The sequence below is a fragment of the Mytilus californianus genome, unplaced genomic scaffold (genome assembly GCF_021869535.1).
Source record: "Mytilus californianus isolate M0D057914Y unplaced genomic scaffold, xbMytCali1.0.p SCAF_11, whole genome shotgun sequence".
Classification (NCBI taxonomy): domain Eukaryota; kingdom Metazoa; phylum Mollusca; class Bivalvia; order Mytilida; family Mytilidae; genus Mytilus; species Mytilus californianus.
In genome coordinates, this window is record NW_026262593.1 from 30227594 (window position 1) to 30244521 (window position 16928).

Consider the following 16928-nt stretch of genomic DNA (forward strand, 5'->3'; position numbering starts at 1 on the left):
ACACCATATCACATGATGACCGTCTTTTTGTCGGAAGTTGCAAGGAGTATAAGTTAAATGTTATAAACATTACTTATAAATGCAACTCAATATGGTATTGACTTTTTTTTTAGCTAAAAAGGTCGTTATTTTAATGTTTTCATGTTTTTTTATGACTTTAAGCTTTTTCTATGGGAAATTTAAGAGGAATATCGTGAAAGTGGTTGAGTAAAAATATCCGTGAGAAAGAGACCATTAGAATTTTAAAATAAATATATGTAATTAATAAGTCAGATCTTACTACCACTTTCAGACATAAAATAGATAAGACATAAAATAAATGAGACATAATGGAGTTGTGGGGAAGGGGAATTTCTTTTGTGAGTTCACAGTTCTAATTTACACTGGTTCAATGATCGATGTAGAGCAGCGTTTGACATTTTGGTTCATTCATAATCCGCCCATTATAACAAAACATGTAAAATTGTGTTTAAACTTTTATTTATAGTCAGTGTTGTGTAATATAAGTATTATTCCAACAAAATACATGAAAACAATATTGCATTATGCCTAACTAACTATAAATATACTTATTGACATGCTTGAGGTAACGTATTTGATGCTAACTAAACCTGAAATCAATATCGTAACATCTGACACATTTATTTTAAGCATGTTGCAATAAGAAATTGTATATTTTCCCAACTTTCTTATAAATCTTGTTAACCACCTATAATGTTACTGTTCGGAAAGAGAATGAGGATAAGGTCACAATAATATATTTTATTATTACAATGCGTGTCATGGAAATTTAAAATATTTGCAAGAGACAATGCTCGACACAAAAGACAATGCTCGACACAAACGTGTACATTGTTAAGAGGCTGGTGACAATAAAAGAAATTAGTGAATCAATCCGTTTTATAGCCAATATGTCTCCTTGTATATCTCTAAGCAAAGGGTACTAACCTATTGCTTTACTATTTAATGTTAGAGATGGGAATCCAATAAATAATATTAAAAGTTTTATACTGATTTTAAAGTGCCACCGTCATCCTTCACGCATGTCAAATAAATACTAAATGACAACGCTTATGAAATACACTATCAAAATGTGTTTTTTTTTTTTATCTAAATATTTTTAAACCATAAGAACTATTGGTAGTTTATCTTTTATGAGTTTCGAAAGAAAAGTTTCAATAAAGGTTCGCAATATAATTTGAAAATTTTCTATATAAAATAAGGAGATGTGGTTTGATTGTCAATGATACAAATATCCATCAAAGACAAACAGGTATACATATATAGACATGTATGTAAGCAACTATGGGTATCTGTATGACCTTCAACAAGCTATTTAAATTTCACTTTTATATTTATTGACGATGTCCTGTCACTTAATAACCCACATTTCATTGAGTGTTTCCATCTCATACATCTCGGTAAACTATCATAGCTAGTAAGTATGCTTCATATCTATCCAGATTTGTCTTGATATTGACATAGTTGAGCGGCTTCAAACTGTAAATGTATGACGAACGTGACGTCACGACTCCAGCATTCCCAGTCTCCACTTCCCATTTTCTGCAGTAACACACCACCTGTCCAATCGTATAACGTCTACATATCTCAATTGATTACGTTATAAAGCTAAATATTCACATTAGACGCACCTCATTTACAGTGTGTGCTTAAAACACGAACACTGCCCAAACAGAGTTATGAAGAACGACTAAAAAAGATAATACATAAATGTTTACGGCCACCATCATGAATTGGTCGACCCTCTCGATTTGTCCATGTCGACATGTGTATGTGTAAGCGTACTTTCATTCCGCCGTGTATTTATTCCGGTAACTGTTTTTCACTAGAGAATATTGGATGTAAATAGTGTGAAAGCGTCGATCTTGATATCGTTGTTTTGTTTATATTAGACCGGTTTATTGTTTACATAAATAAATGGGTTAAAATTAAAATGATTTTCAAGGAACCAGTTTAATTAATCTGAGTCAATCTAGTAGATCTAAATAATATTGATGATGATGAGGAGGATATTTTTATAATTTAAAATACTTTATCAATGATCAGGACATTGAACTTGATATAAACCAAATTTAAAGAGCAGATTTGTTCTTACATAAAGTTTCAATTATAGAAACATCCTTTGATATTGACATAGAAGATATGATTTTATATCCAAGTCGACCGAAAAGCAAATACACAGAAAAACTTCGGCAATCCAATAAATATAAATATTACAATTAGTGACAATTTGAAAGCATATGATTTTATAGATTTGCATAGAAAAATTATTTAAATCTTATTCGTTAATAAGCATTATTGTGTTATCGTGTGTTCAATATGAGTACTAATCACTTCATCAATGTATGGATCTAAAGCACTAGTGTAATAAATCCCGGTATAAAATAATTAGTGCAATCATTCCGGTACAAAATCACTAGTGTAATCATTCCTGGTATAAAAACACTAGTGTGAACATTCCTTGGATGAAAACTCTCCACTTTTTACATAAATCAACTAAGCAATTTTCAAATACACTTAAAACTATTAAGCCACATTTTATATATATTCCCCCTTCAAAAACCCTTTTTAGAACCTTAAAATGACTGGTGGATGTTTTACACTGGACCCGGATAGAAAAACCTAGTGAATTTTTTGTTGGTGGATAAAAATCACTGGGGATTTTCTTGCTCCGGATAAAGTACACTGGCGGAATCAAACCACTGTTTTGCGGTCTTAGATCTTTAGATACCAGAATAGTCGTTTGATCTATAGTTTAACCGAGTGATACACGCACTAAAGGAGACACTTACCCTGTCGACATGTTCAGTCTTCAAAAAAAAAGTGCTCCGTGTAGATTTTAAGCAATTCTCTTAGAATTTTGTTTTTAAATCCTAAATGAATTTATAAGATTTGAACATCGGTTAAGTACTTTTGTCTTTATTTTATTTAACTACATAAATTGATCTGAACAGTTTTAACTGGTTGTTACTTTGAGACTCTCTTTGTGGAAATAAATAGCATCCAGACGTGCTATATGGGATTTGAGAGGTACTGGAGGTTATTTTAGTAATGGACTTCAATTACATATCATGTGTTATTGGTAGGGTACGAGAGTCTATGTCTATGTCGTAAATATAACTGTGATCCAAGCAACTAGAAATTCTCTTTATAGGATTAACTTTGTTTCAAACCTGGAAAGAAATAAGTCCTCAAGTAGCAATGCCCTTCCGAAAAGTAAATTATCTTGTGTATCGAATTCATCCAGTTTGTTGATCTCCAGCATTCCACCAAATATTTTTTCAATCTTTGTGTTTAAGTTTAAAATATTGTTGAGACTTTTGTTTTTTTACCATTTATGTCTAGATTGAATAAAGAGGAATGTTTTGTCTTACAATGAGTACAAATTGAATCGGAAACCTACATGATGCTACTTTAAACACGCTTTTATGGGACAGTTGCGAAAAGATAGAAATAACGTAATTTAATTAAACAATTGACCCAATACTATTATTTGCTTATGTACTTTTTTCAAATCTTTATTCAAGCATATTTACAATCTATCCATTGTCCATCGTTAAAATATAAATTAAAGGTTTAAAAAAAATCTTTTTATTTACAGAAATTATCGGAAATGATGACATGTATAGATGTCCAGACCATTTGTCAAGATCTATTTATCTTAAAACATTCGGAGAGAAATGTTATCGATACGAGAAGGGCGAATTATATTGGACGACGGCAAGAAGTCGGTGTACTGGAGAAGGAGGCGATCTTATCCAGATCAGGAATCAAGCAACACAAACATGGGTCATGACTACGTTGAATGAGCTACACTGGAACAAAAACGGTGTATGGATAGGAGCTCATGACAGAGGCAATGAAATGAATTGGAGATGGGTTACCGGTAAGTTGTTTTTTTGCAAGATTATATACTATGAAGGCAGTAACTCAATGCGAATTGTATGAACTTCTAACGGAGTCGAGGCTATGTGGGGTAGGCAGGTAGTCTCCTGTCGCCATACAAACAAGAGCGTCTAGATGGAGTTTACTAAATAGAGAATGATGAACAAAATAAAATAAAAGAATGGAGAAGGGTTGCTAAACTATGAAAATAGAAAACAATGGGCCAAAATATAACGAATAGAGAAAAATGCCTTAACCATTTAAGAAGAGAGATGGCCAATGCAGACCATCATACAATAAAGCATGCAAGTGTCATGGTGAAACTGAAACACGATCAAACAAGTCATAAACGTTTAAACCCGCTGCATTTGTATGCACCTGTCCTTAGTCAGGAGCCTATTGTTCAGTGGTTGTCGTTTGTTGGTGTGGTTCATAAAGTGTTTCTCGTTTCTCGTTTTTTATGTAGATTAGACCGTTGGTTTTCCTGTTTGAATTGTTTTACACAAGTCATGTTGGGCCCTTTATAGCTTGCTGTTCGGTGTGAGCCAAGGCTCCGTGTTGAAGGCTGTACTTTGACATATAATTGTTTACCTTTTACACATTGTGACTTGGATGGATAGTTGTCTCATTGGCACTCATACAACATCTTCTTATTCATATATAATGTTGGCTGTGAAATTATAAGTATTTCTTTCTCTCTCATAAGATGATAACCATTTATGTGAGGAAAACCTCCAAATCGAAATTGTTATCAACTTTTCTGAACAAAATGTTGTACGCTCTTTTGGTGTACAGATATTTAACTGCTGAAATGCCAAATGCAATGCAATGTGCATTGTGGATTCATTGATAGTATCACACGGGAAGATACCACAAGTTTTAAAGAATTAAAAAAGATCCACCTAATTTGGCAATATCAAAGACTTAAATAAACTTATTTGGAAAAAAATCAATTAAGAATCCTGATAAAACAACATTTGCAAGCGAAACAAAAACCACTTAGGACGCTCTATTGTTTGCCTTCCTTTGAATGATTGGTCGAAGAAATAAAATAGAATTGATAAAACTAGGTTAACAAAACAAAAGTTAATGTATAATATCCAACATTTTCGTTCTGTGCATTTACATTTACTAAATTTTATCATCGGTACAAGGACATCATTCGTAAATATAACTCAACATGCAGACATCTTATAAGTTCGGGTATTTCACATCCAATCTTTTATGGTAATATTCTTTTCAAAGCACAACAATGTCAGTATTCACCTCAAAAGCTAACAAAACCTTTAAACAGACTTATTAAGAAAGGATATAGTTACGATACTGTTGTCAGGTCATTAAAGATTGCATATTTTGGCTTTAATATTGATTCACTTAAAGGGGCTTTGCATCGGAATTAAACACATTTGTTCTAAAACCAGTTGTTGGCATGACACGGGTTATGTTCTTCTCATATATTTTATGACGGTATAATACTAAACCCCTAACAAGAGGGATTGTGCCTGATATTCATATGATGAAGACATAATCTTTCAATCAGTTTAATTGAGGTCTGGAGCTGGCATGTCAGTAACTGCTAGTAGTCTGTTGTTTTTTATGTATTATTGTCATTTTGTTTATTTTCTTTTGTTTCCTATTCTGACATCGGACTCGGACTTCTCTTATACTGAGTTTTACTGTGCGTACTGTTGTGCGTTTGTTTTTACTACATTGGCTAGAGGTATAGGGGGAGGGTTGAGATCTCAAAAAACATGTTTAACCCCGCCGCATTTTTGCGCCTGTCCCAAGTCAGGAGCCTCTGGCCTTTGTTAGTCTTGTATCATTTTTAATTTTAGTTTCCTGTGTATAATTTGGAGTTTAGTATGACGTCCATTATCACTGAACTAGTATACATATTTGTTTAGGGGCCAGCTGAAGGACGCCTCCGGGTGCGGGAGTTTCTCGCTGCATTGAAGACCCATTGGTGGCCTTCGGCTGTTGTCTGCTCTATGGTCGGGTCGTTGTCTCTTTGACACATTCCCCATTTCCATTCTCAATTTTATGTATGAGATCTTAGTATTGGTATTTAGACAAAAAAACAGGGAAACAACAGTCGAACAATTATTATATTCATAAACACGATGAGTGTATTTCATTCCCAACAATAATGCTTTTGTTCTTTTTCAGGCGAAAGGATAACTTGGAGTTATTGGGGTGGTGGTCAGCCGAACTGTGACTGGTTATGTATGGAAGATTGCGGAAGCTTACGTCGTGATGATGGTGGTAGATGGCATGATAAACCATGTTCCTTCACTGGATTTGTATACTCATTTATTTGTCAGTATGGTAAGTGTTATGTTATTTTCGACATCACACATGTGGAGCTGGATATCCTTAACCTTCCAGAGCACCTGAAATCATGCCCGGTTTTAAGTTGGGTTCGTGTTGCTCAGTCTTTAGTTTTCTGTGTTGTGTTTTGTAGACTGTTGTTTGTCTTTTGGTCGTTTTTATTGTGCTTTTGCCATGGAGTTGTCAGTTTATCTTCGACATTTGAATATCATGTTTGTATGTACCGCCTCTATTTTATCTGGATTGAATAAGTACAAAAGATGTAGTGTAACCAATTGATTCCCCAGAGGACATAAATGAAAAAATATAGAATGTTTCACTCATTTTCCCTACCATCACTCATTTTCCTGCCATCACTTATTTTCCTGCCATCACTTGTTTCCAGTAACTCCGGCTTCTGTACTAGACTCCTACATTTTTAAGGAATTTTTTAATTATACTTGTTTTAATTACAGGGTTCTACTCATTTGGGATGAATGTAAAAGTACGCAGTCATGTTCAACTATTTTTCTTATCATTATCAAACTGCTATTTATTTGGGGTGTTTAAAAACGCAGCCACTGTTTTAATTACTCTACCGTTGTCAAATTTGAAATATTATACAAGCTTAGATCGGTTAGTGCTGTTTATTGGGAATGTATTTACACGCAGTTGTTGTAACATCTTAACTGTCGTCACCTTTGGAATTTTAAAGTTGTGCAAGCTCATATCGCAAATTATTACTATTTTTATTTTAGGTATGTCGTTGCGCCGTGTTTGGAAATTTTAGAATTGTACTAGCGTCTCTATGATGTTCTGGTAAAACTGTTTTTTTGTATAGAATTCAAGATTGGTATAGTTTTATAATCAGAATAGGTTGATAAGATTCATTTTACATCGTGATCATACTGATGAAGGATATCTGTTATCCGAAATATTTATAGTCACATTTGTTCATTTTATTGTTATTTTTTGGTGATGTTGTACCCTTTTAGACTGGTTATATATTATATTTTGTAGTGTACTGTATCATAATTATATGATCCATCGCCCCGTAAGATTTATCGTTGGCTATTATTCAGTCATTTTATATATATATATATATATATACAACCAAGTCTAAATTGAAAACAACGTTCAAACCTATGATTGCGTTAGATAAAAACTGCAATTTTTATACGTGTGCATGCAAAACAAATTTCTTGTTAGAGGGGTCTTAATACAGCACAAACAACATTTTCCAAAAGACCAAAAAGTGAAAAAAAGTATATTTTAACAAAACGCATTTGACTAACAGGTCGAACAACAAATGTTCTTAAAGCCTGCTGACTGCCATTGGCGATTGCCAAATAAACGGATCACCGATGTAATCAATGGAACTTAATTATAAATTAAATACTAATCAGAAAACAATAAACTTGCGGAAAAGATGGTATACCGCAAACAAAAGGTGCAAAGGTTTTTGTACACCATATCCGGATTTCGACAATTAATGTCTCTTCAGTGATGTTAGGAATCAAAACGGTATTTGGAAAGCCTTACAATATATATATATATATTGTATTTTGATGTATGAATGTTATCTGTATACATGTATTTTGTTTGAGGGCCTCAATGAAAATTAGACTAGTTCTAATTAAGTTACCCTCTTTAAATAGAGAATTTATTATTATTATTATTATTATAGATATGAAACCTGCAACAACTACAACCACCACAACTACAACGACAACAACGACGACACCAACCACGACAACTCCAACGACAACAACGCCAACCACGACAACACCAACGACGACAACTCCAACGACGACGACGCCAACCACAACTACGCCAACAACGACCACAACAACACCAACCATGACCACAACAACACCAACCACGACCACAACAACTACATCTCCTACAACGGCATTTATGCCAACGCCAGTAAAAGGGGAGGTTACTGTAAATTTAACAGGTTTGTGAAGTCATGTTTTTATAGAGTGTATGTTGTCGTCTGTCTAAAGACAAAATAATAACTTTAGTTATATTGACCATTTTAATACATTCTAAAACAATGGTCTGGGGGAATATAACACGAATGCTTTATTATTGGTTTTGGAAATTGTGATATCATCCCTATCTAAAAACGGAGCAAAACGGTGTGCGCATAAGTTACAACTTGTCGTTAAAAACAACAATTGATCAAATCAAATTATAATGACTGTTAAAAAAAATTTCATTTAGATTGGAAAATAATAACTATCACTGCTGTTTTACAGCTAGTCCTGATGGACACCCGTTTCTAGAAGTCGGTAATTCAGTTTTCCCATGCTTGATAAAAAAAACCATACATAATACATGTAAATTATAGAATAGCTCTAAACCCGAAGTTACAACTTTCTATGGCAAGGTAGACTAAGGGCTAAGCACTTTTAATGTTTGCCTCGCATGTGGTGTTTAACTGTTTAATGTACACCTTAAGTTCATGCATGATAAGGTCAGTTTCTGAATAATTATGTGAAGTCGTTCATATGATATGCGGTGCAAGGTTCAAATATATCATTATTTTAAAGTATGCAGACGAGGTACGTCAGCTCGTTCGCTCTCGTGTGTTATTGCACGGCATAAAAAACTAAATCAACACAAAATTGAGAAAATTTATTCCAGAAACCTATGTTTGGTGGATTAAAGTGGTTGTCGTTAATATTTCATAAATTCTCGAGGGTTGGATACCACAATGAACTGCCGGTAAACTATCTGGCCTTAGTTTATCACCCGACTGCTTCGGCACCAAGATACATTATGGTATATGATTTTGTTTTATAAATTATATGTAAATACATAAATAATAAGGAAAGAACTCTATCAGACATCATTGATCTGTGATATTTTATCTAATTTTCAAAAGTATAAATGTATGATATGATATACCGTCGTACAACACGTATTTCCGGAGTAACCCTCTCCAGGAACACCAGAGATTAAAAAACCTGAAATCCATTAAAAAATTTAAGAAAGGGCATACACAGAACAAAAAAAAAAAAAACTCGTTGTAGATCAAATACTCCCGAGGGAGTTTCTCAGATACCGACAGGCAATGTGATTCTTAACTGAAATGGTCATTTTCTCTGAAACGGTTTTAAAAGGCTGAATAGTTCATAATCATTATCAATAATCATTCATGTTCATGAAATCTTTTTATAAAGTTTTACACATTTCCATTTTTGTAATTTTCATCTGCTTTGTTACTAAAGAACTAACACTCAGTCAACAATTTATCGCTGAATTACACTCAAGACGATTGAACAATTTGGATTTCTGTAGGCAAAATGTCTAAAGGCTGCTTAATATACTACCCGTAAAATGTTTATGCAAAAATTCTTTACCAGATTTTACAGTATTATTTAAGATAAATGGCCAGGGCAAAATCATCATTTCAAATTAAGTTCATTCACTTATCATACTTGTGAATCTGACATGGGTTCAATTACTTTTGAAAGTAATTAATTACATTCAATTACAATTACAAAATTGTCAATTAAATTACACATTACATTTGAATTTTTTTACCAATGTAATTAATTACTTTTCAATTACTTGGCAAATGTAATTAATTACTTCAGTTACTAATGAAAGGAAAATTTAGATAACATATTGAAAACATGCATTTATTGTATGATATGTACATTAGTATCATACATTGCTTTGTAGTAATAACAAATGAGATCTACAGTGACTACTTTCAAATTCAGTCAGTATCAAAGAAGATTATAAGTTAGATATCTGGTGTGTTACGGGAATAAAGAAAAAAAAATAGTGCACATAATACTTTGTCTATCAGGAATCCTTATGACTAGAGGTCTGGTTTTATTTAATGCTCGAAATGATAAAAAGCCTTATTCAATATTTTTAAAATATCAAATTTTGTTTTAATTTTTTTTTTAATCAAAAAGAGAGTCTGAATTTTAATATTTTGAAATGATTTTTTATTTTGATCACAACTTTTTTTCTAAATAAACGATTATTTAAAAATATACTTAAATATACTTAAGTTTTAATCACAAGTAATTGATTAAAAAAAATCCATGTACCTAGGGGTATATTTATCTCTCTCTAATTGGCTTAACACTTGTTTAACATGCAAACATAACTGTTGTAAAAACGGTCATTATATAGTTTATAATAAAACAAATAGCCAGAGGTTATATTTATTGATTATGTCCTTTAAAGTTGATTATGTTAAATCAATGTCTAACAATATCTATCTGAATATGCATGTAGGTAACAAGCTAATTAAGGTATAAGACAGTGACTTATTATTGGTTCTTTTTAAACACAAATTATGGCATGTTTATACAGTCTTTTTTTTTCTTCTTTTTTAATTTTTTGTTCATTCAATACACAATAAAGAATCTCCCAATGTTGTGTAATTGTAGAAAGTATGCTGTGTAGGCTTTGCTTTGTCAGCTAACTACATTTACTCAGGTCATGGCTTTTCACCATTTTTTGAGAAAAACACAAGATTTAATCTTTCTGATCCAACATTTCAAATGTAATTATGTTGTAATTGAAAAGTAAATGTCAATTACAGACAATTTTGGCTATGTAATTCATTACTTTCAATTACTTGTAATTGAAAAAATGCTCAATTACACATTACTTAAGAAATTGTAATTAATTACGATCAATGACAATTACATATTTCAATTACTCCAGGTCTGTAGTGAATGAGAGCGTAATTGATGTAGGTTTGACATAACACTATGTCATACATTACTGACTTAATCACTGGATCGGTTAGGGCGTTGAACACCTATCAGATCTTGTCTTGAAGCGAGGACTTCAGTAAAGACATGACTTAATACTATATTTTTAACTGTAAATTAACAATTGATAAACTATGTAATTACATTAAACCAAGGTTGCAAACCCAAAAGGCAAAGTTGGCCTTCAAACCTTTTGCGTTTCATTCAGCTTTGATATTCTTGAACATTTTATAAATTTAGATTCCCAAACATTGTTCCCAACTGATCTTATCTTACCCAAAAAGATAATCCAAAAATACACTTAATTTGCTATTCGTTTTCTCTATAGCCTATAAACGCTTGTATTTCCTTGTTTGACAAATGGTCCTTGTAACTACGTCAACAACGAATTACACATAATCAGAGATTTAAGTATATCTACCTTTTAATACAAACTCTACGTGAATGTCTGTTACTTTTGTTTACAGTCAACGAGAACACGAGACAAACGTTCATATAAACTTCAGCTTATTACATATACAAATAAGAAGATGTAGTATGTTTGCCAATGAGACAACTTTCCACTGAAGACCAAAATGACGTAGAAATTAGTAACTATAGTTCAGCGTACTACCTTCGATATTGACCAACAAACGAATATCGCATAGCAAGCTATAAAACGGCCCCTACATAACCAATGTAAAATTCACATTCAAACGAGAAAACTAAGAGCATGTTTATTTTTTCAATTGATGTTCAAGTAAGTCGATATTTAAACTGTATTTCATTTTGCATTGTGCATGGTTCTGTACTTCATAATTATAAGCTATATATCCCTTTTATTTCAGGCATTGGTATGGTAGCTGCACAAGAGAGCAATGTAACATCAGGTGAGCTGTTACATAAACCCTGTACAGAATCGTCTTCTTCATCTCATGTTGTCTCTATAAATATAAATAAGAAGATGTGGTATGAGTGCCAATGAGACAACTCTCCATCCAAATCACAATGTGTAAAAAGTAAACAATTATAGGTCAGAGTACGGCCTTCAACACGGAGCCTTGGATCACACCGAACAGCAAGCTATAAAGGGCCCCAAAATGACTAGTGTAAAACAATTCAAACAGGAAAACCAACGGTCTAATCTATATAAGAAACGAGAAACACTTATGAAACACATCAACAAACGACAACCACTGAACAACAGGCTCCTGACTTAGGACAGATGCATACAAATGCATCGGGTTTAAACGTTTTAACAGACGCCAACCTTCACCCTAACCTGAAACAGTAGTGTAACATTACAATATAAAAAGACACACTATAAGATATCAATTGAAATGGCTTAACTCGATCAAAAAGACATAAAAACAAAAACAGGTAAACATACACTGGATATAAACATTGATATGGTCACAATTATAAAATTAACTGTTTATAAAAATTCGAAATTGTTTCCAAATAGTAGGCATTTTCTACCCCATTTAAGGTGGTACCCTACACCTTGACTAATATTAATTTGGCTCGTTTAATTTTCATAAAATTTTGACAAAATGTTTACTTTGACCCTTCGACAAAAATATAAAAATTTCAAAAAATTTGAACCAACCACTTTATTAGAAAAATTTTGTTGGTTATATAGCAGTTTGACAAACACTAATTTTGATCATTGAGAAGCTTCATATTTCCTTAACAATACAACGTAATTAAAACGTTTAGCTGATTTTTACAGAGTTATCTCCCTGTAGTGTTAGGTACCACCTTAACAAAACTTTTTGGAACTTTGGGTCCTCAATGCTCTTTAACTTCGTACTTTATGTTGCCTTTTTAACTTTTCTTATTCGTGCGTCACTGGAAAGATTGTTTTTAGACAAAACGTGCGTCTGGCATACAAAATTTTAATCCAGGTATCTATGACGAGTTTTTTTTATTAACAATAGTAACAAATACTCAATATAATACTAGTATATAAAAGAGATAATGATTTGTATATGATACAAAAATCAGAACAGGTGTTGGACAACTCTAAAGAATAAATAAAAAAATATTTATGTAACACATGTTTGTTGAAATTATAAATCAATTAAAAATAGTTTTACATATTTGATACTATGATATTAACAAAATTTAGAAATGGACAATACATAATGCAAAAAAAGGGTTCAAACATTTGAAACCTCGAAAAACGAATTGGGCTGCTAGATAAAGACTTCTGTTATTGATCTGATATTTCAGTTCTAGAATAAAAACTGATATCATACTAACATTAACTTTGATCACTTCAGAATATTAAACTAAATAATCAATTTCAATTTTAGCAATTAGTTAAAGTTCAAAGGTTTGGAAATTTAAATGACATATTTATTTTTCAGGAGAATTATCAGGAATTGTTATAGCTTGTGTTTTGGGAGCTTTGGCATTATTGATGCTGCTTAGTGTTTGCTTCTTCAGAACGTGAGTATAGTGGTATTCAAATCTGATTAAATGTGTTTTCATTTATCCTCTGGACAGTTTATTACTTAAATGTACCTTATTTAACTAAATCATGTACAAATGTTTCAAGATTTGTTATGCAGAAGTCATTTATGAATACAGTGGATATTCAATTATAGCTAAAGAAGATTTAATTTTTTCTTATATTTAAAGTGGTGGTCTATATCCACACCCTCTTTTATTACATATTTATACTAAATACACATGTTAATTCAGATAATGCTTTACTGCTGTAAGATATTATGAATTTCTCACTAATAAAACGTTTTACCTTATACGAAGGTATAGACATTACTATGTTGATATAATTGATCAATCCATTTTAATAAAAATAGTCTCTTAGATAAGAGTAACAAAAGCTTTCTCCTTGTTGATCTTCTAACTTACTTTTATGAAATGTACTTCAAAATATTTGAAAAACTTACATTTTGATAATGATGAATCTGCCTTTTTATTTCAGGAGGAAAAAGAAAGGAAAAGAAGATTTGGCAATGCATTTCGATAATTTAACTTACACCGTCAGAAGCATGTTATCTTCACAACCCAGAATGAGTAGACATGAACGAAGCTTAAATAATCAAGTCCCCACCGGAAGTCAAAACGTATATGCAGATCCAATTGCATGTACTACATGTCAAGCTAAACTACCAAATATTTCTGTAATTGCCAAGGAATCCGGTCACTATGCCGAAATAACAGAACAACAGATGGTTGACAAGTTGAATGTCTTTCTACCGAAATATGATAATAATGATTATGAAAAATGTAATATTGCTAAAAGCAAACTCGGAGTTAGTGACTTCCCACAGTACCTAGACGTATGTGCAGATAGTAAAGCCGTGTACGAGAGTGTAAGTGAAAACGAGGCAGCATGCAATGCTATGAATGAGCAGCTGGAAACGTCAAAGACCCAATATGATGAATGTGGGAACGTTGAAGGACCAGAGAACGCTCCCAGTCACTATATTGACTTGGATGATGCAGTACGAAATGAGGAGTCTTTCGACAGTACATCTCTACGCTTAGAACTAGAACCAGGAGTATACGAGGATCTAAACAATGCCAATGGACAACCATCTAGTTTGGATGATATCCTTGTCAACTGTGATGGCGATTTAGATTTGGCAAAAGCTCCAAGTGGATACAATAATAATATCTACGACTCGAAAGCATAGTTCTATATTCTGATTTTCACTGAAAGAAAAGTGAACAATGCTACAAACGAAATTTTGAAGATATGGAATGGTTAATTCAGTAATTTTTTACAAAGATCTTCTGAACATTGTATACTCGGTTAAAAATAATTTGATGCTTGCTGAAAGAAACTAATTGAAAAATAAGCTGTTAACAATTGTGTTAGCCTTTTAAAGACATTTAATCATCTAAACTATGCAAAAATTATCAAATTTTAAACATTATTTGTTTCAGAAAAATAATTTTGCATTAATTTGTTGTCATGATATAGTGCTTATTTGTGTAAAATGTATTGTATATGTATATTGATGCATTTATCTGATCTGGTCACCAAAGAATATTTAATGGTCATGATGTCAAAATATAAAGTATTGTTCATGGACAGCCTTAAATTTATCCAGGTTACAAATTTAATGTCTTTCCTGACATAAAGCCATTTAGTTTTGGGAACAATTGGACTGCAGGTGACCAAAATAATGCTGCAAAGAGAGATATGAGCATCAATAATTGTTTTATATGTAAATGTAAGATTTTTAAAGATTGATTTTGGCTGCTAAGAAACAAAATTGTTTTTAAGAACAAATACCCTGTACAGTCTTCAGATTACATGGGATTAAGATTTTGTTTTCTGTGCAATATCTTTATATACTTTGCATATTGAATAATTTTACAGTGAGATTACTTTTTGTTACCTTTTGTTTTATAAATGCTATAGTTTAAGCGTTTGTCAAAATGCATAATAATTAGATTTGATTTATGTTTTTTAACATATCAATGTATTGTTTACATATATTTTTTTTAGAGTGACAGACGTCCTTATTTAATACTTTTTGAAATAATAAACTACCGGGCCCAATTAAATGAGAAGTGAGACAGTGGTTTCGTAATACATCTTTATACAAGATAATGAAAATTAATCAAATATGCCAGTATTAAAGCAATTCTATGCAATGTAAAACTTTTAATTACTTTTCATTCTGGGTTTCAAAAGTCATGGTCTTAAAGTGGCATTATGTACAACAGTCATTTAAATAGTTAATTTATTACCAAACAACAAAACTCCATTACAATTTGTTTCCCACTGATAATAAGTACTACAAAGAATCTATGAAATCAAAATGTTACCTTCTAGCATTAAAGGCTTATGATTATATATTGTAGCATTTATATGCTCATTTTCCTCATGTTGGATTATTTTACCAGTTTGTCATTTGAAACAGTCTTTAGTAATTGAACAATGTTAAACCGCATTCTTCATAGAAACCAAACTTTAAGCTGGATAAGCTTGGTATATTTGATGAGTCTTTTTACCATTGACATGTATAATTTTGTAAATAAAAAAATAACTTGACACCAAATATGAAATGTATCAAACATATGATAGCTTACATAGTTAAATTTGTTTTCAATTAGATTTATGTGACTTGTTTTAATTTATACTTAATTATGACACGACTCAGTTTAAATAATTTATTTGGTTCTTGTTAAAACCTGTGAAAGTTTTAGTTTTGGAATTTTGTATTTGGATTAATGGTTTTCCAATTTTCAAAGAAAAGAAATGATGTTAAGCTTTGGTGTCTTATAGTTTAACAAAACCAAAATGTTTTGAAGAGCAAAATGTCAATAAAGTCTTTGACAGGAATGTGTATGAAGTGGACCTCAAATTAAAATCTAAACAACCTAACTTTGACTAACAAAGATAGAAGTTCTTGCATTAGCAGTCAGGGGCATGATTTAAACAAGTAACTTTCAAAATTACCTTTACCAGTTATGTTGAATACGAGGCTATTTAAAATAGTACTTATATAAGTGACTTTTGTAAATATTATTTTTATAGGTGTCCATTCATACAGATTTTATTAGTTTTAACAAATTTCACAGACATCTGGTTATTTTTTCTATGAAATATAAAAACTAATCCCCCTGAAACACTAATTGCCATTCTGACGCACTTGAATTTCATATCGAAGCTTCTGTGTCAAAGATTGATCTTTGGGACTCTATTAAAATATCATTTTTCTTGAAAATCTTGAAGGTAGACAGGTATAAAAAGATGGAAACCTGTGATTAAATTGAGACTGGAAGTACCTATTAACTATTTCAAAGCTGTTTAAAATAACTTATAGAAGTAATATTTTTGAAATTATTTTCCAGGTAGCCTTTCATCTGAATATTCCGCTCAAACTGGATTCATTCTTAATCTTGTGTGATGAAATAATGTAAAATTCATAAAAACAATTAGCCAATGCTTCTATTGAAATCTAAAATGACTCTTTTGAGTCTATTGTTCTTATTTTT

At 31.7% G+C, this 16928-nt stretch overlaps 1 protein-coding gene across 1 annotated transcript in view; it reads left to right on the top strand.

The window, feature by feature from the left end:
• Positions 1-16928, top strand: part of LOC127720863 (uncharacterized) — a 59000-nt gene that overhangs the window by 16712 nt on the left and 25360 nt on the right. Inside the window, exons 2-7 of the mRNA XM_052227610.1 lie at positions 3623-3907; positions 6073-6231; positions 7901-8173; positions 11792-11833; positions 13316-13397; positions 13897-14605. Coding sequence (XP_052083570.1) covers positions 3623-3907; positions 6073-6231; positions 7901-8173; positions 11792-11833; positions 13316-13397; positions 13897-14605 — 1550 coding nt within the window. The remainder of the gene's footprint in view (positions 1-3622; positions 3908-6072; positions 6232-7900; positions 8174-11791; positions 11834-13315; positions 13398-13896; positions 14606-16928) is intronic.